Genomic DNA, 26,017 nt, shown 5'->3' with positions numbered 1-26,017 from the left:
TGTCGACTCTCAATATGAGATCCAAAGAGCTGTCACTATCAGTGAAGCAAGCCATCATTAGGCTGAAAAATCAAAATAAATCCATCAAAGAGATAGCAAAAACATTAGGTGTGGCCAAATCAACTGTTTGGAACATTCTTAAAAAGAAAGAACGCACCGGAGAGCTCAGCAACACCAAAAGACCCGGAAGACCACGGAAAACAACGGTGGTGGATGACAGAAGAATTATTTCCCTGGTGAAGAAAAACCCCTTCACAACAGTTGGCCAAATCAAGAACACTCTCCAGGAGGTAGGTGTATGCGTGTCAAAGTCAACAATCAAGAGAAGACTTCACAAGAGTGAATATAGAGGGTTCACCACAAGATGTAAACCATTGGTGAGCCACAAAAACAGGAAGACCAGATTAGAGTTTGCCAAACAACATCTAAAAAAGCCATTACAGTTCTGGAACAACATCCTATGGACAGATGAGACAAAGATCAACTTGTACCAGAGTGATGGGAAGAGAAGAGTATGGAGAAGGAAAGGAACTGCTCATGATCCAAAACATACCACCTCATCAGTGAAGCATGGTGGTGGTAGTGTCATGGCGTAGGCATGTATGGCTGCCAAAGGAACTGGTTCCCTTGTATTTATTGATGATGTGACTGCTGACAAAAGCAGTAGAATGAATTCAGAAGTGTTTTGGGCAATATTATATGCTCATATTCAGTCAAATGCTTCAGAACTCATTGGCCGGCGCTTCACAGTGCAGATGGACAATGACCCGAAGCATACTGCAAAAGCAACCAAAGAGTTTTTTAAGGCTAAAAAGTGGAATGTTATGCAATGGCCAAGTCAATCCCCTGACCTAAATCCGATTAAGCATGCATTTCACTTGATGAAGACAAAACTGAAGGGAAAATGCCCCAAGAACAAACACAAACTAAAGACATTTGCAGTAGAGGCCTGTCAGAGAATCACCAGGGATGAAACCCAGCGTCTGGTGATGTCTATGCGTTCCAGACTTCAGGCTGTAATTGCCTGCAAAGGATTTGCAACAAAGTATTTTTTAAAAAGTGAAAGTTAGATTTAGGATTGTTTAGTTTGTCCCATTACTTTTGGCCCCTTAAAAACTGGGAGGCACATATAGAAACCGTTGTAATTCCTACACTGTTCACCTGATTTGGATGTAATTACCCTCAAATTAAATCTGAAAGTCTGCAGTTAAACCATATCTTGTTTGTTTCATTTCAAAGCCATTGTGGTGGTGAATAGAGGCCAAAATATGAAAATTCTGTCAATGTCCCAATATTTATGCACCTGTATATTGCATATTAGTAGTGACAAATAGTAGATTTACTGGATTAGGTATGGTATCCAGAAAACCGGCAGTGGGATCCTGACAGTGAAAATACCAGCCAATTTTGAAAAGCATTTTTAGGCTTACCCTTACCTAGTGTTCCCACTAGAATGTGGGCAGGGCATCAGATGCTACCAAAAAAGGTGGCATGCCCGAACAGGGAGAGGGTGTGTTCTTGTAAAACACCCCCAAATCGTCACACTTGGAGGTGTACCCGCACTTATGGAGGTCCTGGGCTTCCCCCAAGCTCTTACCTCATGGTGAATAGATGCCATGTATTCAACTGGCGGTGATCGGTCACCACAACTTTTTCCACCCACGGGACACTGCGACCAGCGGGTGGGGAAGGTACAGGGCAGCGGAAAACAGCCAAGTGGGAACACTACTTACACACTTAACTTAATCCTAACCCACCCCTCCCACAGCCTAACCCTAACAACCCCTCCCACAACCTAGCCCTAATCAGACGTCAGCATTTTGATCCCTCGGGGTCACGCCGCCGGCATTCTGAAGGCCAGGATGCAGACTACATCCCGTTTTACTTCTTTAAAAACCTGCAGTTCTGAAGAATTAAGGAGTGCAACAGGAAGAGCATTATATTGTCAATGTAACATCATCCATGCCAAACACCAAGGTTTTCCACTTGGAAAACTGCAGCATTCTAAAACCTTGTGCACCACAACTATGAAGTAGAAATCATACATGCCACTACTATTGAAGAGAAACACTGGTATCAGAATTAGGTAAAAAATAGACTTAACAGTAGGTTTGTTTAGCAATAGAGTAAGGGCAAAGCTATAGGACGAAGGAATGAATATGAAGCCTGTACTAAATAAGATTTCCTCCAGTGGCACTCAACAATGTGGTAGCACTTCTGCAAGGAATTGGCCAGCTTGGAGTGCCACAGATGGGAACTACAGTAGATTGCCAGAGGTGGCTGAGTTGTGTGCTGAGCGGAGAGAAAGGTATACAGTGAGACAGTTAAGGTGCACATCCACTAGGAGATGGGGTAACAACAGTACGATTACAACATTGTAATTGTACAGTAATTCCCCATCCCCTGTATTGCCTATACTGAACGATTTGTCGTTCAGTGCAGGCACCCTCCCTCATCCCTCAAAATGGACAATCCGTCGTTATCGGCAGATTGACAGGCATGTTCAGTAGATTGCTGAAACGACCAGCGGAATCGTGCATCGCTGGTCTTTCCGACATTATAGTGGGCGATTTGTGCACGATTAATGAGCGATTGCACAATTACAATGATGTAATCATTCAATCGCTCACATTAAAACTGCCTACTGGATGTGCATCTTTAGTTGAGGCATGCACGAATGGTGAGAAGAGTGGCTCAAGCGTAAAGATAAAGAAAGAACAGGGTCATCAAGAAGTTGCTGAGCTCGTGAATCAGGTTTCCTGAATCAGACAGTGGACGTAAAGAATGAAGGTTGTGTTTGGAGAGTGGGATAGGTAATCAGGAAAGTTTTAAATACAGTTGAGACTAAATCAAATGAGTCACTGTAAGGGATATTGAGATCACCCAGGATAAAAGGTGGGAAGAAGAAATTACATCTTCCTTTAGTGTTCACTCTAGCACCCTGCACTTGTTACAACCAGTGCAGTTCCTCTTTCCTGCCTGGTTGGCACTCTCTGGTGCTTCTAGCACACTCTGGTCTGTATCAGCAGTCTGTATCAGCTGATACAGACCAGATTGTGCTAGAAGCACACCCCACGTAGGAAAGATGAACTGCACAGGTTGTGTGACAGGTGCAGAGTGCTAGAATAAACACAATTCCCTGGTTCCTATGCTTGACTAACTTGAATTCTACATAACGCTGCCCATCCTTGCTATAAATATACTCATCGTTGATCAAGCTCATGTTGTGCCACCAACATTAGAAAACAAAAGTCTTGAGATTTGTTTTAACTTACCCAATAAATAAGGGTTTGTACACCGGCAGCACTACAAAGAGTAAGTACATATCCATATGCAGACACAATCTACCAGAATGCTGTGTAAGTAGTGCTGATGCTGTACGACTATGGGCCGGGTTCAATTAGCTGCGAAAAGCCGAGATCAGCGAAAAGTGCGATGTTTCGCCTCATTCACCTGTTTTGAAGCGAAGCTTTCACAATGCGCGTCCCCGCTTTTCGCCCTATTCAAATGCAAAACAGGCAAAAACGCATATGTGCGAATGCAGCGAATAGCGGAACTAGCGAAAAGGACAGCTTTTTTGGGGGGGGAAATCGATCTGTACCCCCTAAAAAGCATAACTGACATGAGGAATTGATATAGAAGTGAATTAATGACCCTAATAAAAGCAATTAGGGTACTTAAATTTAGTCAAAGGGCACGATTCAATTAAACGCGAAGTCAATAGCGCCGGGAATGAGCTCCCGGAGCTATTAAATTCTGCGAGAATTTAGGTCGGAGAAGGCTCGTTCTCTCGCCTTAAACAAGGTATTTAGGCGCGAGAATGGGCATTCTGACTAAACTTCCCAGCACAATGCTGTTTTCGTGGCACTAAAGGCAGAAAACAGCATCGTGCCTGGACTTACGCGGATTTCTGCTCGCATCCCCGGAGGGATGAGAGAAGAAATCCTTAGTCGGGCTTAGCAACGCAAATTAATTGAAAAGCTCCGGGAGCTGATTCCCGACTCTATTCTCTTCGCGTTGAATAGAATCGTGCCCAAAGTGCTGTTATATGCATATCTGCATAAGTGTGGAAAAAACAGGATTTTGGTACTTACCGATAAAGCCCTTTCTCCGATTCCATAGGGGACACTGGAGGCTTCAAGACAATGGGGTATAGACGGTGCTAAGTGGAGCTGGCACTTTACATTTTTAATAGAGTGACTAGCTCCTCCCACTCTATACCCCCTTCCAAGCCCCAATCTTAGCAAACTGTGCTCGAGGGGAGCTGAGAAAAAACAAACAGAAGAGGAGGAGGCAAAGCAAGTACACAGAACATATGAAAAGGTTGAAAAACAGTACCACAACCAGAGATATCAAATCATTCTCTAAACAGTCATAACATAAAATGACCCCAACCCTGGCAGGAAGGAACAGCGCAGGGTGGGCGTCCATTGTCCCCTATGGAATCGTAGAAAGGGATTTATTGATAAGTACCAAAATCCTGTTTTCTCCTTCATTCACTAGGGAACACTGGAGGCTTCAAGACAGTGGGGACGTCCCAGAGCTCCCATCACGGGCGGGTGAGCACTGAGAACCCTGCAAAACAGACCGGCCATACTGCGCTGCAGAGGCCGCAAACGTGTCAAATCTATAAAAACGAAGTATGCCGGTCAGACCGGCAAAGAGAATCCATGGAAACCCCGCGAGCAGCCGCCCATGAGGAACCCACGGAGTGGAATACACTGTAATAGAAGGCGGAGGCTCCATAGATGAGGCCATAGACGCCTGTCTGATTGTCAGACGAATCCAGCGGGTCAGCGTCTGTTTGGGAGCTGGTCAACCAGGACGAGCAACATCATACAAAACAAATAGTGTTTGTTTTATGTATGGCTGCAGTCCTTTCCACATATACGAAGAGCCCTAACAACATCCAAGAATTTAGACGAAGGTGAAACTTGGGGAAGAGCCGGTACCACAATAGGTTGGTTGATGTGGAAAGCCAAAACCACCTTTGGAACAAAGCCCATTCTAGTCCGTAGTTCTGCTCTACCCTTGTGAAATACCATGTAAGGTGGACTACAGGATATAGCTCCTAATTCCGACACCCTCCTTGCAGAGGCCAGTGCGAGAAGTGTTACATTCCACGTAAGGTATTTTAACTCCACCGACTCCAAAGGTTCGAACAGAAGAGACAGTAAGAAGGAAAGTATGAGATCCAAATCCCATGGAGCAGTAGGAGGAACAAAGGGTGGCTGTGACTGAATAACACCTTGTAGAAAGGTCTGTACCTCCGGTATAATAACGCTGTTTCTCCGTTTAATGACCGCCAGCACACTTCTGAGAAGCGCTGGGGCTGCTGGGAGCAGGACTTCGGAACTAAGCTCCGCCCCCCGCTATGGCGCTTATGCATAATTCATAAGCGTGCAGCGAGAGGGAAGAGCCCGCACAGCTGCTAGTGTCTGTCGAGTAACTCAGTTAATCGGAATCACTTGCTGCTATAATAAATAACCGCCTGCTTGTTTAACCTGGCCATCTCACTAATTGAGGAAGCCAGGGCATATTCACTGACTTCAGGCGGCGGTGTGACTAGCGGGGTACTCAGTGCGCGCTGCGTGCAGCGGCATGCAGTACACCCAGAGAGAGTGGTCTCTTCATGTAGTCTGGGACCCCAGGCGAACTGCAAGCAGTTGCGAGCAGGTCCCTGTCGGCAATACCCTACGGAGCAGACAGGCAGTGGCAGATGCTGCCAGTCTGTCCTCAGCTTCAGCGCAGCAGTGCTATGAGAAATACCTAACAACTCAGAGAATCTGGTACACACGAGCAGCTCCACTCAAGCACAAGCTAAAACTGGGGCTTGGAGGGGGGTATAGAGGGGAGGAGCTAGTCACACTTATTAAAAATGTAAAGTGCCAGCTCCACTTAGCAGTCTACACCCCACTGTCTTGAAGCCTCCAGTGTCCCCTAGTGGATGAAGGAGAAATGATGGAAAGCAATTTTTTTTGAGAAAAATAATTGCTGTAGTTAAATTGGGGGTACCAGTGTTCTCCCCAGAAATTTTTTCCAGCCGGGTGGCATCCAAAAGTAGCCAGGTGAGGGCCTTCGCAATTATGAGCGCGCCGGAAAAAGGGTCTCAGGCTGCTTCCCCACTGGCTCTCAGTCAAAAGTGCAAATTATACAGTGTCCCCTGTAGTTTTCCCCTTTATGCATTGCCCCCTGTAGTTTAATTTTGCCCTTATGCATTGCCCCCTGGCTGAAGTAGTAACCCTATGTAGTGCCCCCAGGCTTAAATAGTGCCCCCTGACTGGCCCCTTATGCAGTGCCCCCAGATTTAATAGTGCCCCTTATGCAGTGCCCCCAGACTGGTCCTGGCCCCAGCCCAGCACTTACCTTTACTTGCTGGCCGCTCCCACTCCCTCGCGCTGACTGGATCTAACTAGATCCAGCAGGCGCGCGGGGCAGGCTCCTCACGCCACGGGTGATGTCATGACGTCACCCGCGCAGTGCAACACTGGCCTCTGAAACGATCAGAGGCTTCCTTAGCCTCCGGTCACTTCAGAGTCCAGCGTTCCACAACGGGGGTCGTCGGGGAAAAGTGCCGGGCGGCAGGCTGTTTCTGGCGGGCAATGCGCCCGCAGAAAACAGCCTGGGGAGAACACTGGATACATTAAAATGGGTTCTAGTATATTTTTGTGTCTATAAAGTGCAGATTATTTTATTTTTTTTAAAATACACCTGCTGCAGCCACCTGCAATCCTAAAAACACCTGCCCCATCCATGCAGCCCCCCAAAATACCTGTCCCAGTACTTTAAACCAATTTTCCAACACTATTGACATTTTTGCCCCAAAAATGACATGTCTCTTTTGGGGCGAATTAAGATAACTTTATAATTTTTTTTTTCCTAAGTAGTCATTGGTTTGAGGAGGGGGGGGGGGGGGGTCATCGGTATCCAAAGGGTTCTGAACTAAGTCCCCACATTTTTACTCCAAAATATGGATTTTGCACTTCTTGATTGAGAATTGCAAATTGCATTAGAGGGAGAACATATTTTTGTCCTGTGATATTATGCCATCTAGTGGCTAGCTTCATCCACTACAAACAAGACGTTTTAGACTTGCATGTAGTGAAGTATTTTATGCACGGATATGGTTTTGTGCGGTGTTCTCCACAGAAATTTTTTCCAGCCAGGTGGCATCAAGAAGTAGCCGGGTGGGGGGAGGGGGGCCTTCGCAATAATAAAATGTTTCCCTGACCTTATAATGAATTAAACTTGAAATAACATTTTATATATTAATGCTCCTCTTATTAGAGGCCTAGTCGTCGGATTATGAAAATGCTGCAAAGTCTGGGAGCTGTATAAAAAAGGACCAGATCCTACAGATACTGTCCCCACTTGCAGGCTCCCAAAGTGCAGGGTGGTAGGCTGTGCCTTTCCGGGTGGCGCACCCGCAAAAAACAGCCTGGGGAGAATACTGATGTTTATGCGTTAATAATCTTGATCAAACTGTATAACAAAAGAATCCAATATGGTATTATTACACATTTTCCCTTCATTTTCACCAGTCTTTTTTGTCCTTTTTATAAACGTAGAAATTGTATTACTTCAGTGAGGACACCCGGAGTGTTTACATGCTAGGTTTTAATAATGGGGGAGAGGGCACATCTGTGCGCCTCAGAAGAGAGGATGTGGCCTCTCAGAGAGGGAGTGGACTTGTGACACACCACCCTTGCCACCACTCTAGGGGGCGTGCCCAGCGGCTTGCCCCCAAGCTCTCCCAGCACTGTGAATAGATGCCATGTGCACAGCATCTATCATGCACCCGGAGCGGCAAAGCAGTACCATAGGCCCTCCGTCAGTCTGATAAGCGGGGTGCCTCCATAAGGCCAGAGTGAATTTAAAGCTCAATAAAATTGGGCACGGTGTGGCTCCACACTGTAACAGCATAGCAGGAACATTACCCTGAAGTAACCGCACTACAGTACCTTGTGTGTTTGCGCCAACTTCTGGTGTTGATAGTGCATATGCACCAAATAACCATCAATGGTTACCTTGCGAAGGATACATGCTTATTTTTTTTTTCATTTCCATTTATCTTTGTATTGTGCAAATATTAAGAAATTAATGCAATTCCATACTCGCACTGATTTTTCAGAGAAAACGCATTTTTTGTACACACCCCCCTGAGAAGGAGAAAAGATAGGGAATATCTATATTTCAAAGTAAAAATGTCAGGACACAGTGTAGAACGTCTGTAACACCCCTACAAATGAATAATCATGTACTTAGAGGTGTTTAAATAGCATCATTTGGCCAATAAAGACATGTCAGCTTTCAGGTAAATCTCTCTAAAGGAACAATAATGGGTTAAATAACGTGGGACAGGTGTGTAGTGGTGTAAATAACGTGGGACAGGTGTGTAGTGGTGTAAATAACGTGGGACAGGTGTGTAGTGGTGTAAATAACGTGGGACAGGTGTGTAGTGGTGTAAATAACGTGGGACAGGTGTGTAGTGGTGTAAATAACGTGGGACAGGTGTGGAGGTGTTGTATTGATAGAAGAGGGTTTTTGTTTTTTTTTAATTTGCGGATGAGGAAAAAGTATTTATTAAAACTTTTTACAAACTTGTATAAAAACACAGAAAAACATGGATATACATTTTTCTGTACCCCAAAACGTATTAGTGATCACTTCACTTCTAACATTTTGCAAGAATGGGCTCCTGTTAGAGTCCCTCTCCATGCAAGTGTTTATTTTAATAAATTGAAGCAATCCTTAATTTTTTGTTGTGGCAATACAAAATTTAGGCCCTTTTCAATTTGAGGCGAAAAAGTTTTGCAGACGACGTCATTTCGCTGGGCGGAAAAGTATTCAATTTGAAAGACTTGAAAGTCAATGCAATGTAATAGGCGGAAAAGTTTCGCCTATGACTAGCAGGCGGAAAAAAGTGCAGAATTGGGGTTTTGGGATGCAAAGTTGCGGGAACCCCCGTGCAGCCTTCAGTCCCCTAAAGGTAAGCTGCATTAAAAAAATTAAAAAAAAACCCGAAAAATCACTTTGAATTTGGGGAGCGAAGAAAAAAAAAATGTTGGGGGACATAGTTACAAAATAGCAAACTAGACTCTGGGGGAGGGGGGGGGGCTGGGTTATGGGGGGGGTAGGAATAGACCCCGTCTGAGGTTAGGTCTTATGTCCCGTCATAAGGATAAAAGGTGGCATTTCCCTTCCAAATATTAAAAGATACCATCAAGCATGCCTCCTACACTGCATTTTAGAATGGACTAGATCTGATTCCCCTAAACAATGGATGGATAGAGATTTATATATATATATATATATATATATATATATATATATATATATATAACAACAAGCACTTAAGATCCCCCTGTCGATAGCTCCATGGCTTCCTGTTCTCCCAATATTTAACCCACCCTACTATTGGTCCTACGCTCTCCTGTTGGAAGACCATGAGGAGATCCCCATCGATATTCTCTCCCTAATTCTCCTCTAACATCATTCCTCTCTAATGATAGTTTCCCTCGGGGGATGGACCATATTACCTTCCATTCTTGGTTGAGGGCACTCCTTTTCATAGTTGGACAGGTGGTTAGCGATGGCAGCGTATTATCCTTTGCAGAAGTACGTGAGAGATGGAAGCTGCAGGCTAATGAATACTGGCGCTATTTCCAGGTTCGTCATTTCTTACACTCCTTGGGATCACCCCAGACTTTAAGTAGGGTTTATACTCCTTTTGAGCAGTTATGCGCAAGTCCCACTCCCCCCACCCATACTATTTCATTACTCTACAGATCTCTCTCCTCAGATGCTGATATCTCCCTCCCTAGTTTTACTGAGCGTTGGAATCGTGACCTCGGTTCCAGTCTGGATGAAACTCAGTGGAATAAAATATTTGCACTAGCACATGCTTGCTCCAAGAGTACCACTGTTGTTGAGACTCAATACAAACTCATCTCGAGATGGTACAGATGCCCTGATACTCTTTCTAAAATGGGGATCGGGATGCCCAATATATGTTGGCGCTGCTCGAATGCCCCGGGTAATCCTTTTCATATCTGGTGGCAGTGCCCACTCCTCCGACCCTATTGGTCAGAAGTAATTCACCTCTCAGCCATAATTCTTGGTGAACCGGTTCCTACGGACCCCCTGTTCTGGTTGTTCCATCTGTCATCTGGGACCCTCTCGAGGTACAGAAGGTCTTTATTGTTATTTAAATAACGCAGCAAAGGCGGTTATCCCGGTGAGATGGTGCTCCTCTTCTCCTCCCGCATTGACTGACTGGTTCATGAGACTAGATTTATATATGGAGATGGACGATTTAATAACTTAGGCTGATGGCGACTTCGAATCCTTTGGGGATACCTGGTCTCGCTGGATGGATTTTAAAGATTCTGTGTCATATAAAACCACTCGCTCTAGCCGACCTAACACCTGTGTAAGTTATATGTATTTCCCTGCCTGAGCCCTATGTGACCTAGTGGAGCTGATATTTATTATTAAAATAGTTGTGGCCTTGTTGTTGATCTACACTCGAATCATGCAGCGACTTTTTTTTTTTCCCCTCCTCACTTCTTGATTTTTTTAACCTATTTATTTTGTTTTTCCCTTATATATTATAATATCTAATTAATGTTTTAATATGTGATTTTGTTTATCTTGTTTATATATTTTGATCAGGAAATTTTGTATTTTTTAGGATCTGATTGAAATTTTATTTTGCAGATTTATTTTGTGCCACCAATTTTGAAATGGTTCTCTTTTTTTTTTCCCCTTTCTCTTTTCCTCCCCTTTTTTATGTTTGTAATGATTTACTATGGTTACCTAATAAAAACAATTTACTCTAAAAACACCAAATACCTTCAGCAAGCCAAATCGGGCTGATTTCCCCAAAACCTGATAGTACTTTCCGCTTGTTTAAGTTTCGCCAGGTCCCGTTTTAGCTTTTATACTTTCAAACTGAATACGGGGATACGCGGGCACACATGCGATACTTTTCCGCCTGCAAAACACGCGATGTAGGTGAAAAGTCCAGGAGGCGGAAAAGTATCGCAGGTCCGCTCAAATTGAATACGGCTCTACGTATTGGGTTGAAAACCCAATAATTAATAAATATGTCTTATTTAGATGAGGCTGAAGTTGGCTTCTTATTAGGCCAGCTTCTTATTCATTTCTTATTCACTTCTTATTCAAGCTCCAGCTTCTTATTCACTTCTTATTCAGAAAATGTTATATTAAAACATTTAAATAAAGTTAGATCACTAAACTAACACTATGTAAACAAATAATTGTGTCCCTTACACAGTTTTCAATTGTTATTTTCCTGGCACAATAAGGAATTGGACATGAATAGGGCATTAAAGCGGGCACAGGCACCACATTTTGTCATTTTGACTAAGGAGCTGTAGTTGTGCAGGGGTTAACTAGCTTCGGTCATCAAATGTTACACTTGGATCCCACAGAGGGTGGTCAGGTACATATGACCCACTTGCCATTTCCCTTGACCAACAAGGATGTTGGCATGAATAGGGCAGTAAAGCGGGCACAGGCATCACATTTTGTCATTTTGAAGAAGAAGCTGTAGTTGTGCAGGGGTTAACTAGCTTCGGTCATCAAATGTTACACTTGGATCCCACAGAGGGTGGTCAGGTACATATGACCCACTTGCCATTTGCATTGACCAAGAAGGATTTGGGCCTGAATAGGATAGTAAAGCGGGCACAGGTACCAGATTTTGTTATTTTGACTAAGTAGCTGTAGTTGTGCAAGGGGTAAATATCCTTGGTCAACAAATTTGACTCTTGGCACCCACAGAGGGGGGGGGTCAGGTACACATGACCCACTTGCCATTTCCCTTGACCAACAAGGATTTTGGCATAAATAATTTGGGCAATGGACAAATGATCCGGATCTCGGTACCTGCACATAGACACAAAATAACAGCCACCTACACAGCTTCACTATACTGACTTCTATCTTTAGTGTTTACCACACACACTGGCATCACAAGGGGGGTGCGGGCAAGGTCCGGTTCGAGACATTGTGGAGCTTAGGGCGAAAGTTCACAGTTGCGTCCCCTCCCCCCCCCCTAAAAAATCTTCTTTTTTAGAAGACGTTCCTCTGCGTGCGCTGAAAGCGCACGCAATCCGGAAAAGGGGGCGTGTCCTTGGGGAACGCCCCCAATTCATCACACTGTGGGGCGTGCCCCGCACTTATGAAGGTGCTGGGCTTCCCCCAAGCTCTCCCCTCGTGGCGAATAATTGCAATGTGCAGTAATGCGCCTTACACAGTGTGTCTTACACAGTAATGTCCTTTATAAACACATTATGCCACATGCAGTAATGCCCTGTATAACACGTTATGCCATACGCAGTAATGCCCTGTATAACACATTATGCCGCACGCAGTAATACCCTGTATAACACATTATGCCACATGCAGTAATGTCCTGTATAACACATTATGCCACATGCAGTAATGTCCTGTATAACACATTATGCCATACGCAGTAATGCCCTGTATAACACATTATGCCATACGCAGTAATGCCCTGTATAACACATTATGCCACATGCAGTAATGCCCTGTATAACACATTATGCCACATGCAGTAATGCCCTGTATAACACATTATGCCACATGCAGTAATGCCCTGTATAACACATTATGCCACATGCAGTAATGCCCTGTATAACACATTATGCCACATGCAGTAATGCCCTGTATAACACATTATGCCACATGCAGTAATGCCCTGTATAACACATTATGCCACATGCAGTAATGCCCTGTATAACACATTATGCCACATGCAGTAATGCCCTGTATAACACATTATGCCACATGCAGTAATGCCCTGTATAACACATTATGCCACATGCAGTAATGCCCTGTATAACACATTATGCCACATGCAGTAATGCCCTGTATAACACATTATGCCACATGCAGTAATGCCCTGTATAACACATTATGCCACATGCAGTAATGCCCTGTATAACACATTATGCCACATGCAGTAATGCCCTGTATAACACATTATGCCACATGCAGTAATGGCTTTTAGAACACATTATGCCACACGAAGTAATGCCCTGTATAACACATTATGCCACACGCAGTAATGCCCTGTATAACACATTATGCCACACGCAGTAATGCCCTGTATAATACATTATGCCACACACAGTAATGCCCTGTATAATACAGTATCCCCAATTCAAATTACACCACACATTAGTCCCTTATTCATGTTATGACACAGTGCCCCTTTTACACAATGCCCAAATCAGTGCCCCTTATACACAAGGCCCTCAGTACTGAGTAGCAATGCCCACAGTAGTAGTGCCCCTAATACAATGCCCACAGTAGTGGTGCCCCTTATAGAATGCTCAAAGCAGTGGTATCTCTTACACAATGGTCCCAGTATTGGTGCCCCCCATGCAGTGCCCTCAGTAGTACCCACAATGTTAATGCCCCCATTGGTAAAGTCCCCTATAGTAGTGCCCCAAGTAATAATGCCCCTATAGTAGTGCCCACAGTAATGCCCCCTATAGTAGTGCCCCCAGTTGTACTGCCCCCTTACAGACATGCCCTCATGCATCCCTTCTGAAAAAGAAAAAATACAAACACAATATTTACCTTAAGCCCCACTCCTGCGTCTGCTGCCGTCTGGTCCGAAGGTGGCTCCACCACGGATCTATGGGAGAGACGTCATGACGTCCCTCCCATAGTGCTCTCTGCTGGAGCCGGAGCTCAGGAGTGAGCTCCGGCTCCATGGATCTATGGGAGAGACGTCATGACGTCCCACCCATAGTGCTCTATGCGGGAGCCAGAGCTCTGGAGTGGGCTTCGGCTGCAGAGAGGGAGCCGGGTGCCCGCTGATAACAAATATTCAGCGGGCGCCGGCAACGCGGGGGAGGGGGGGGGGGACCGGCGCTGGGGTTTTTATTTTCTTATGGGATTTTCGCCCTCCTGGGGACTCAGTGGCGCCCTCTAGGGGCCGGCGTTCTGGGCTACGGCCCTGTTAGCCCGTCCCTAGAACCGCCACTGGGTGCGGGCCGCACTGGGTGACACCATTCGAAGGGTTTGACACCAAAACAGCAGAGCTGCTCTGCTATTTTGGTGTCACGCCGTCGGATGGTGTCACTGTGATGCCAGTACGCGGAGAGAGGCAGGGAGAGACTGTGGGCTGCCCCAACAGCTGCAGGAGCACGGGAGGCGGTAACGCACCCAAGATCGGCTCACATAAGGGGTGTCGCTTCACGGGCGAAGCCATGCCCCTTCTGGGAGCGCACGCAAATGGCGCGCAGGAGGACTCCGAGCGTCCGCACCAGGTGACGCCTCTGAGCACACACACCAACCTGACTACTCATACATACACCAGCACCCTGCCAACAGCAATACAGGCTGGATGTAGTGCACTCCATATCACCATGCTACCCCTATGCTCCCCAACAATGCATCTACACCAATAATGCAATAATTGTTACAGGACAAGGGAATAATGCAGTTACAAAACATTACTATAATCACAAACAGGTACCTTACTACAGCCTACCTTTTAATGGAGGCCTGATTGCAGTAGCTGAGATGACGAGGTAACAAGGTTACAAACCACAATACATTCTTATGAAATCAGAACAGTACTACAGGGCTTAATCATCTTCTGCCTCAGGCCTAGTGCCTGCCTTCTAGGGGATCAATGACACTATGTAGGGCCTATTGCCCACCTAACAATGGGCTAATGATGTGGATCCAAAATTAACCCTATAGGGCCTAATGCCCCTTATACCTTGTGGGACTTGTGCCCTCTCTGGCTCAGGCTTATTGTCCGCCTAACAAAGGCCGTGCCTGCTGAATAGGGCTTAATGCCCACAGTGGCCACGGGCTTAATGCCTGACAATTAAAATAGCATGCAATTGAATGAAAATACAATGCAATTAGATTTACCAGTCCAGTAGTCTTTGGCTGAACTAAGCCTAGTTCATCCACAATTACTGTGTGTTCTTCACCTGAGGTGGGCCGACTCCCACGATCTCAGTGCTTCCTGTAATCTTCACCTTGAGCTGGCAAACTCCCACTGCCACAGCAGTCTTCACCCAGGTAGCAGTGACCAAGATCCAGGGGCAGAACTATGGTGTTTGGCGCCCAGGGCAAGATGAGAAGTTGGCACCTCGCTTATTTATGTGAACTGGGCCTATTGCCCAGGGTCAATTATAGCCTTAGGAGCACGGGCCTAATCCCCACCTATTTGTGCCACAGGCTTAAGGCCTGATGACCCCTACGTGCCTACTGCCTGACAACCTGGTGGTCTAGGGAGGGGTTAATGATGGTAAGGTCTCAAAGAGGGTCTACCTGTCCGGTGTGAGAGGATGCAGTGAGGATCTTCATTCGCTCTTTTACTTCCCAACCACTGCAGTACGCTCCGGTCCTCAGCCGCAATCTTCTGTCGCTGGCCCATTCTGGCTAGTAACGGCGCTGCCAGAGCTCTTCTCTATTGAGCCCAGTGTCTCCTAGCGTCTTCTGCAGCCGCTGGAGCTCTTCTCTTTTGAGCCCGGTGTCTTCTGGACTCTTCCACGGCCACTGGAGCTCTTCACCCATTTCCGCAAAAACAAGAGATATGGTAAGAACTTACCTTTGTTATCTCTGTTTCTACGAAGTCCATAGGGTCCACAGGGTGACCTTGGGGTATAGCTGGATCCTGGATCCTCGGGCACCACGGAGTTAAAGCTTTCAGCTGCTCCCAGGATGCACTTGGGTCCAACCTCCCCTATACCCCGCCCCCGAGCCACAGGCACCTCAGTTGGTAAGCAGCCCAGGCCGGAGGAGGAGACGAAACAGAGAGAAGGAAGACTGGAACACACAAGAACCATACTCACAGAAATGGGAGACGGAAAACCGGTGACCAGTCACAGAGCCCATATGAAGCCAGGTGCGTCAGGGCGGGTAGAAACAGAGATAACAAAGGTAAGTTCTTACCATATCTCTTGTTTTCTACTTCAGGGTCCATAGGGGTCCACAGGGTGACCTTGGGGATGTCCCAAAGCAGTCCAACTAAGGGCGGGGACGCTCCTGTGCTGATAGGAGAACCCGGCGCCCAAAGGATGCATCCTGAGAGGCAAAGGTGTCAAACGCATAGAACCTCAAAAAGGTCTGAATGGAAGACCAGGTGGCCGCCTTACAGAGCTGAACGGCTAGCAGCCCAAGAAGGGCCCACGGACTGAGTGGAATGAGCCTTAACAGAGGCTGGAACAGGTAAACCCTCCTGCATATAAGCCTCAATAATAACAGAACGAAGCCAACGGGCTAGAGTCTGTTTGTTGGCAGGCCAACCCCTCTTGTGAAAACCAAAGAGGATAAACAAAGAATCCGACTTCCTCACAGAACTAGTCCGGTCCACATAAACCTGGAGTGCCCTTACAACGTCTAAGGAAGTCTCCCCAGCCGAAAGATCAGGTGACTGAAAGGCTGGTACAACAATTTCCTGATTAATGTGGAACCTGGAAACCACCTTAGGCAGGAAATCAGGACGAGTGCGAAGCACCGCTCTGTCCTGATGAAAAATCAGAAAAGGGGGACGACAAGAAAGCGCCCCCAAATCTGAAACCCTCCTGGCAGAAGCAATTGCCAAGAGGAAAACAGTTTTAAAAGTTAGCCACTTGAGCTCCACTGACTCCAAGGGCTCAAAAGCAGGACCCTGTAAGGCCCTAAGAACCACCGCCAAATCCCACGGGGCCACAGGTGGCACAAAGGGAGGCTGGATTCTCAAAACACCCTGGAAAAAGGTGTGTACGTCCGGCATAGCAGCGATCCTGCGCTGGAACCACACCGACAGACCAGACACGTGTACCTTCAGTGAAGAAAGACGTAATCCTAAATCCAAACCGGACTGAAGGAAAGCCAGAATACGCGAAACTCGGAACACCTGGGGATCATAGTTTCTGGCCTCGCACCACTGAAAGTAAGTGTGCCACACTCTGTGATAGATCCTCGCGGAAGCAGGCTTGCGCGCCCTCAGCATGGTGGTAATAACGGAGCTAGAAAAGCCCCGAGACCTCAGGACGGCTGTCTCAAGAGCCACGCCGTCAAAGATAGTCGACCCAGATCCGGGTGAAGACAGGGCCCCTGAGACAACAGGTCCCGCCGTTGAGGTAGGAGGTACGGAGCGTCGATGGACAGGCTCCGCAGATCGGAGTACCACGACCTTCTGGGCCACGCTGGGGCCACCAGGATCAGTGTGCCTCCGTCCTGTTTGAACTTGCGCAGGACCCGAGGTAGCAGAGATATCGGAGGGAACAAGTAAGCCAGTTGAAACAGCCATTTCACCGACAGCGCGTCTATCAGACTTGCGCCTGCGTCCCTTGTCCTTGACCCGTACACAGGCAGCTTGTGATTGTAACGGGACGCCATCAGGTCCAGCTCTGGCAGCCCCCACTTGTCCACGAGTAGTTGGAATACCTCTGGATGAAGCGACCATTCCCCGGGATGCACATCGTAACGGCTGAGGAAGTCTGCCTCCCAATTGAGGACTCCTGGGATGAAAACTGCCGAGAGAGCTGGAAGATAGCGCTCCGCCCAAGCCAGGACGCGGGACACCTCCGACATCGCAGCTCGACTGCGAGTCCCTCCCTGGTGATTGATGTACGCCACCGTGGTGGCGTTGTCCGACTGCACCTGAACGGCCCTTCCGTGAAGAGCGGTGCCGGACGACTGCAGGGCTCTGTATACTGCCCGCAGTTCCAGGATGTTGATGGGAAGAATCGCTTCCTCCGCCGACCAACGACCCTGAAGTGACAAGGAGCCTGTCACCGCCCCCCAACCCCGGAGACTGGCATCTGTCGTGAGCAGAACCCATTCCGGGATCCAAAAGGGGCGCCCCTCCAGGAGATGCGCTGTCTGCAGCCACCAGGCTAGGGACAGACGCACCTCCGAGGACAACACCAGCATCTGAGAGCGGATCCTGTGTGGCAATCCGTTCCATTCTGAAAGAATCAGCCCCTGCAGGGGCCTGGAATGGAACTGGGCAAACTCCACCATGTCGAATGCCGACACCATGGACCCCAAAACTCTCATCGCTGAGTGCACCGACACTCTGCCACTGCTCAGACAACTGTGAATCCGCAGCTGTAAGGAGGAGACCTTCTCTGGAGTCAGAAAAGTCCGTTGCTGACGAGAGTCCAGCAGGGCCCCCAAATGAACCATCCGTTGTGATGGGATGAGGGAGGATTTCTTCCAGTTGATCAACCAGCCGTGCGCCTGTAGACAAGCGACCGTCAGGTGGAGATGCTGGATCAGTACCTCCGGGGAGCTTGCCAGCAAGAGGAGGTCGTCTAGATACGGTAGCAACCGTATCCCCTGGCTCCGAAGGTGAGCCGCCATGACCGCCATCACCTTGGTAAATACCCTTGGTGCCGTGGAGAGACCAAAGGGTAGAGCCCTGAATTGGTAGTGGAGAATAGCAAACCGCAGAAACCGTTGGTGCGATGTTGCTATAGGCACATGGAGGTAGGCGTCCTGGATATCCAGGGAGACCATATAATCCCCCAGTTCCATCGCCAGTATGATGGAACGCAAAGTTTCCATCCTGAATTTGGGAACCCTGAGAAACCTGTTCAGGGACTTCAAATTGAGGATGGGGCGATGAGAGCCATTGGGTTTCTGCACCAGAAACAGCGTAGAGTAATACCCCATCCCACGTTGAGACTGTGGTACGGGTATAATGACCCCCGCCGTCAGCAAGGCCTCTATGGCTTCCTGAACCTGCAAGGCCTTGGTTTTGTCCTGAAAAGGACTTGTGCAAAAAAACTGGCAAGGCGGCCTGTGCCGAAAAGACAGGGCGTACCCCTGGGAGACCACTTCTCGCACCCAGGCATCCGTGGTGGTATTGTGCCAGCACTGGGCGAATTGAAGAAGTCGGCCTCCCACTCTGGGGTCCCCCAGAGGGAGGCCCGTCCCATCACGCAGAAGGCTTATCTTCTGGCTTGGAAGAAGGGCGCCTAGCACTCCAGGCTTGCTTCTTTGGCTTTGAGGCGGTCTTGGGTGCGGACTGCCTCGGGAAGGACTGACCCTTTGCCTTGCCCTGAACTCGAAAGGAACGAAACGCCGAGCTCCGGACCTTAGCAGGTGTAGTAGCTGAAGGGAGGAAGGCTGACTTGGATTTTGCCAGGGTATCTACTATTTTGTCCAGGTCCGGACCAAATAGTAATTCCCCATTAAAAGGCAAGGCCTCCAAGCCTTTCTTTGAATCCGCGTCTGCTCTCCAAGACCGCAACCACAAGGATCTACGAGCAGACACTGCTGCCGCCGAAACCCTAGAGGTCAACAGGCTAGCATCCAAAGATGCTTCTCCAATGTAGGAGGCGGCATCTCTCATCTGTCCTAACAACGCCCTCTGGACGTCCGGAGATTCATCCGTAAACGTGTCCTCCAAGGCGTTGGCCCACCCCTCAATGGCCTTGGCCACCCAGGAGATGGCCATGGACGGCCGGGCTACAGCCCCTGAGAGAGAATAAATAGACTTTAGACAAGTCTCCACCTTCCTGTCCGTAGGATCCTTCAGCGAGGATATAGACGGCAATGGCAAAGTAGCACTCCTGATGAGGCGTGTTACATGGGAATCGACTGCAGGCGGAGTTTCCCATTTCTTACAATGCGCTTCCGGGAATGGATAATTGGACGCCAAGCGTTTCTGTGGCAGGAAACGCTTACTGGGCGTCTGCCAGGCCACCGCCATGTGATCAGTCAACTGATCAGACAAGGGGAACGCTGTAGAAGTAACCTTAGCTTTTTTAAAACTAGGATACCTTGACTTGGGAGCGGGTGCCTCATCCTCAATCAGAAGAATAGCCCGCACCGCCTTAACCAGAGCCCGCACATTGATGGAAGACTTAGTGTCTACCTCCTGGACTGAGGCATCTGAGGCTGAGTCATCCTGTACCTCACCATCATCCGAGAACCCCTCAGAATCCGAAAGATGCGCAGCCTGTGCCATGACTGAGCGTTTAGACGCCCTGGAGGGCACGTCACTGCGCAACATCGACTGAAAAGCCGAAGATGCTGCCGCCAAATCTTGGACAGTGTGGGAAAGCGCATCCACCCAGGGTGGAGGAGCTGTCACAGGAGCCTGAAACGGCACCACAGCCGGCTGTGCCACAGGGGTGGACTGAATATACATTGGCAACCCCGCATAGGGACCAACAGGCTGAGACCCCGGGGGAGTCTGCAATAATTGTGGGACACCCGGGGAATGGGGGATGGCAGGCTGGGGCAACGCCCTAGTAGGGGCGGCAGTCGGGACCGACAGACGGTCCGCGATGGACACCAGCACCTGGGAAAACATCGCCCATGGTGGCTCCTGCGAAATGGGAGGTTTAGACGTACCAGGGACCGCCTGGCACCGTCCGCACAGGCCGTCCTGTGACAAATCCTCCCTATCCACTCCTGCAGAACAGCGCCTGCAGGAGAACAATGCTGGAGCCCCGGAGTGCTCAATCTCCTCCTCAGACATGACTTAGGAAGAAAACGTGCGCACTCACCAGTGTGCTGAACAACAGCCCACAATATGGCACCGTGTAGCACACAACTGTATGTGACGGACCTCACAAATACGTGATCTATATAGGTGAGGTCAGTAGAAACACCCTTCCCCCGCACACCTGTAGGGCTTGTAGGAGAAGGAAAGGGATAGGTACAGGCTGACAGTAAATAGAAAAAAGACAGACAGGCAGCACTAGCAAAAGTCACATACCATGCAGGAAGATATACTCACTGCACCTTTCCACTACAATCAACCTCCCAGATTCAGTGTCTGGGAGGGCTATAGTGCTGTGTACACTGTCCTTCTGCAGGGGAGAGGTACACAGGGGGACCGGTCCGCGTGCTCCCTGAGAGTATCCACGCTGCCACAGAGAAAATGGCCGCTGGAGACCTCAGAGGAGGAGTGGCCCGAGTAGCTGCAGCTCAGCGACGCCAGACTCCGAGCTGAAAGGCGCGCTGAGCTGAGGGGAGGAGCCGCTGACAGGGAAGGCTTCCTCCCCTGGCTAGCATATTAACCCCCGGGTTGCCGGCATCCCGCTTGCCGCGATATTAACCCTGGTGGTCTAGTGGTCTGGCGGGGTATGCCTCCGCTGGAGGGGGAACCCGCCGCCACCGCTAGCGCCCCCGGTCTGTCCCCTAGACCGGGGGCATGGGACTGCATTTGAAAGGAACCCGCACACCGCCGCTAATCAGCGGTGCGCGGCTTACCTGATCTCCCCGGCGTCTTCCGGCAGCAGTCCCGGGGGAAACCAGAGTCCGGCTAGTACAGACTCTGGCTTCCCCCGCCGCGATCCCCAGTTCAGTGCTGGCGTCGCGGCGCCAGCAGGGAGAAGGAGCGGCAGCATGGGCGTCTGTACAGACAGCCCAGCGCTGCTGCTCTAGAGAAAAAATAAATAAATTTAACTAAGTTAAATAAAAAATTAAAAGCTTTAGGGGGCTGCTCCTGCAGCCCACCCCGCAGGGTGACCCGACTCCGGCCGGGCACCATCTAAAACTGAGGTGCCTGTGGCTCGGGGGCGGGGTATAGGGGAGGTTGGACCCAAGTGCATCCTGGGAGCAGCTGAAAGCTTTAACTCCGTGGTGCCCGAGGATCCAGCTATACCCCAAGGTCACCCTGTGGACCCCTATGGACCCTGAAGTAGAAATTGACTCTTCCTCCCAGAGACATCTGACGCTAGACGCCAAGGGCGTAGCCAGCCATGACGCGGCTTACAACGATTGGCTCACTGTGGCCGATTTCTATTGGCTGCCGGTGCACGCCGTGATTGGCTCACATTGTCAAAATTGTCACCACTGTGATTGGCTCAAATTCAAATTGTCACCCCTCTTCAATGGCTGGCGGTCCATGAGCTGCACTCAACTAGCAGCCGGCGCCACATGTCAGCTGCTGCTGTTCCTTGACCGGCACTGAAAGCAGACATACTTACCCAGCATCGGACACTTATGTGTCCTGCTGGGGATACAGCTCACCGGACTGCAGGACTAAGACGCTGGGATCAAGCACTTGATCATAGCACTGGCAGCAGCGTAACTGGTTTATATGGAGCCCAGGAGAAGTTTAAAAATGGAGCCGAGCCCCCCCCCCCCCCCATGTGCAGATGCAAAAAAATGGGCGTGGACACTTAAAAATGGGGAGTGTCAACATGACACACATTCCTATCTCGTCACTGTGAACATTCCTTTCCATTCCATATGCACCTTAATGCAGTGCCCCCAGTAGTGGTCCCCCTTATGCAGGCCCCTAATAGTGCCCCTTATACAGTAGCCCCAGTAGTGATCCCCCTTATGCAGGCCCCTAATAGTGCCCCTTATACAGTAGCGCCAGTAGTGATCCCTCTTATGCAGGCCCTTAGTAGTGCCCCTTATACAGTACCCCTAGTAGTGGTCCCCCTTATGCAGCCACCCATTAGTTCCCCTTATACAGTGCCCCCAGTAGTGGTCCCCCTTATGCAGATCGCAGTAGTTGTCCCACTTACGCAGGCCCCCAGTAGTGATCCCCCCCTATCCAGTGCCCTCTGTAGTGATCCTCCCTATTCAGTGCCCCCAGTAGTGGTCCCCCCCCCATGCAGTGCCCTGAAGTAGTGGTCCCCCGATGCAGTGCCCCAGTATTAGTCCCCTCCCCTGTAGTGCCCACAGTAATGGTCCCTCCCCGATGCAGTGCCCCCAGTAGTAGTCCCCCTAGTAGTAATCCCCAGTAGAGCCCCCCATATGCAGTGCCCCCAATAGTAGTTACCTCACTCCGTTAGTAGTAGTCCCAAGTAGAGGTCACCTCCCCCCCAGATGCAGTGCCCCCATTAGACAAACACACACAAAAAAAAAAACACCACTTACCTGAATCCCCGCTCCTGCTCACGCTGCCGTCCGCATCCGCACAGTCCTCTCAGGCTGGTGCACTCTCCATCATGACGTCTCTCCCTTAACCCACTGCAGGAGCTGGAAGGCGAAGCTCATGAGTGAGCTCCAGCCTGGCTATTGCAGTGGGCGCAGCAGCAGACAATGAGAGTCTGTCTGACTCATTGGCTGCTGTAAATGCACTGGCGGCTCTATGGGCTAGCCTCAGCCCGCCTCCCACCCTACTTCTGGCGCTATTAGGTAAGCGCTCAGGAGGAGAGATGGGGCACGGCTGTGCAGCATAGGACAGTGCTGGGCGCAGGGAAGCCTAGCACCGGTCCTGAATAAATGCTGACCGCATTCAGGAGCTCATTCAGAGCCACTCACGAGCGCACAGCGCTCGCAAGCGGCTCGATGTTTGCGCATGCACCGCGTCCAGCAGGTGCATGCGCAAGCCCAGCTGAGCGACTGAAGGTCAGTCGCTACAGGGCTCGCAACAATCGACAGCTCGTCCCGTTTTGTGGGTGGGTAGGGGGGTTTTTTAGGAGGGGTTACTGACATCACTAGTGTCAGCTTTGCAAGCGGCCGGAGATAAAAAACAAAACAAAAAAAACACCCCTCCACATGCAGAGCGAGCGACGCCAGCCGCAACCGATTCTAAATGAGCTCCTCACTGCGGTCGGCACTACACTGTTTAACTAGGATGGGCCAGTACCGTGGCCGGCGGTGTGGGGACTTATTGAGCACTGGACATCGCCCAGGCCATCAGCTCCCCCCTCTGCCGGGCCTGTCAGAAGGTGCCCCATATGCACCCTCTTATTACGCCACTACACCAGCTTTCCGAGAGATTTCAGATTTTCAGAAATGTGCTGAATAGTTTGGGGCTGGTTAATGTGATGGCAGGAGGACAGCACACTAAGTGTGTCTCCCTGCTATATGTTACCCCCTTTCTCCCTATAACCAGCGGAATAAAAGGTGAACCCTACACAGATTTTTTTTCCTGTATTCCAAGACCAGACCATGCTCAGAGGTGTGGGGCTTTTACTAATTTAGGGAAAGACCCCAATTGTCAAATTTGTTGACCAAAGCTATTTAACCCTTGAAAAACTACAGGTACTTATTAAAAATTAAGAAATATGGTGCATGTGCCCACATTACTGCCCAAATCCTTGCTGGTCAAGGCAAATGACAAGTATGTCATATGTAGTTAACCCCTGCACAACTACAGCTTCTTCTTCAAAATGACAAAATGTGATGCCTGTGCCCGCTTTACTTCCCTATTCATGCCAAAATCCTTGTTGCTCAAGGGAAATGGCAAGTGGGTCATATGTACCAGACCACTCTCTGTGGGTTTCAAGTGTAACATTTGATGACCGAAGCTAGTTAACCCCTGCACAACTACAGCTTCTTAGTCAAAATGACAAAATGTGGTGCCTGTGCCCGCTTTACTGCCCTATTCATGCCCAATTCCTTATTGTGCCAGGAAAATAACAATTGAAAACTGTGTAAGGGACAATTCTTTGTTTACATAGTGTTAGTTTAGTGATCTAACTTTATTTAAATGTTTTAATATAACATTTTCTGAATAAGAAGCTGGAGCTTGAATAAGAAGTGAGTAAGAAATGAATAAGAAGCTGGCCAAATAAGAAGCCAACTTCAGCCTCCTCTCATTTAGACAGTTTACATCCTAAAGGGGCCCATACAACAGCAATCAAAAAGATTTTAGAATTGGGCAATCTTTAAAGTCGGGGAAATCACAGAATCTGTGAACCATTTGTATGTGATTGCTGATGTATGGGCCCCTTATGACCTCATACCCACTGGCATTAATTACTGACAGCCTTTATTTCTAGTGTTAGTCAGTGCCATTCCAGTGTGCGGATATAAGACATGCACTTATCATTGGTAGACACATGGGGTGCAATGCATTTACTTGTGTTTACTAATACAATTTAAAACCGAGAACACCCCAACAACAAAGGAATAGAACACACCGCCAGCGGTACAGTTGGGCATAAGGGGGACACACTAGACCACACGTCAGATGGGCCACATGCAGCCTTTGTCAGGTGTCCCTTCTAGTCACGGGCAGACTGAGAGGGTCAGGCGGAGCAGTAAGCTGACACTGGGTGACAGGCCCCAGGTACAACATGGGATGTGCCGCCCTGATACGGACATTACACAAACAGCAGCCATCACCGCCCTGCAGAGTAACCTCAGCTGGGGTAATTGGAGTAGTATGGACCCAGGCTCATTGGCTTTCACCCTAGCCCCTTCCATTTGCCTACCTGCTTCCCTTCTCCGGGGTGGCCTGGCTCACTAAGCTAGTGACGGAGGATTTCCGTTTAGGAACATTTCTTTTTTTGGACTTGTGATTCCCGGTGGGTGGAGCGGGGTCCGCCGGAGGCGCCATCACCTCCTCCCCCTCCATGGTGGACTCCGTAGTTGTTAAACGGCGGTCTCTCAGGAATGTCCGTCACACAGAGCCAACCGCCGCGCCGTTAGTTTGAAAGGAGCGGAAGTCAGGTAGCAGCCAATCGGATGCCGGTAACGTGGTTGCTAGGAGACACCGCTGACAGAGAGGCACAGCCTTACTACGGTAACTTGTCAGTCAACTACGTCATGTAAAACGTACGGCTTGCGTGCCTGCAGGGAGCCATTTTGTCTAAGGGCGATACACAATACATTACACGCCACGGTCGTCGCTCAGCGCTGGACTGCAGTGCTCGGCATGCTTTATCTCCCAGGATGACCTAGCATGTGCATTTTCGATTGGAAAGCGAGATCAGTTTTTGCTCCACGGGTTGATGTGCACCTACAGTTTATGCTAGGGATGGACAGCAGAAGCCCACCATCATATGATGGCAGTGCTTCCACCCTTGAATCCTTCGATGCGATGGTAACTAACCATCCCATCAAAAGCATTCGATGGTAAAAACTATACATATAAATGGTAAAGGGGAGAGGCTTGGACAGGAAGCAACCAAAAAAAAAACAACAACAACCCAGGAAAGGCAAAGATGACGGACAGAGAATGAGAAACACCGTCACTGCTACTGGCAATTAAAGCAACAAGAAACTGAAGTCTAAAAACATTATTCAAAATACTTATAACACACAGAAAAGGAACCTCTTACATCACTAGCAGAGAAAT

The 26,017-nt window shown here is 48.8% G+C and overlaps 1 protein-coding gene across 1 annotated transcript in view; it reads right to left on the bottom strand.

Moving 5' to 3' along the window:
- The window catches only part of NET1 (neuroepithelial cell transforming 1), a 77,027-nt gene extending 51,592 nt beyond the window's left edge, over positions 1-25,435 (bottom strand). The window contains exon 1 of the mRNA XM_088468702.1: positions 25,152-25,435. Within this exon, the coding sequence (XP_088324828.1) occupies positions 25,152-25,294 (143 nt within the window). The 5' untranslated portion in view covers positions 25,295-25,435. The remainder of the gene's footprint in view (positions 1-25,151) is intronic.
- Between the last annotated feature and the right edge of the window lie 582 nt (positions 25,436-26,017).

Source organism: Taudactylus pleione, unplaced genomic scaffold, assembly GCF_031769625.1.
Source record: "Taudactylus pleione unplaced genomic scaffold, aTauple2 ptg000086l, whole genome shotgun sequence".
Lineage (NCBI taxonomy): Eukaryota > Metazoa > Chordata > Amphibia > Anura > Myobatrachidae > Taudactylus > Taudactylus pleione.
Note: the sequence above shows the minus strand (reverse complement) of the source record. Positions and strands in the feature narration are given on the sequence as shown.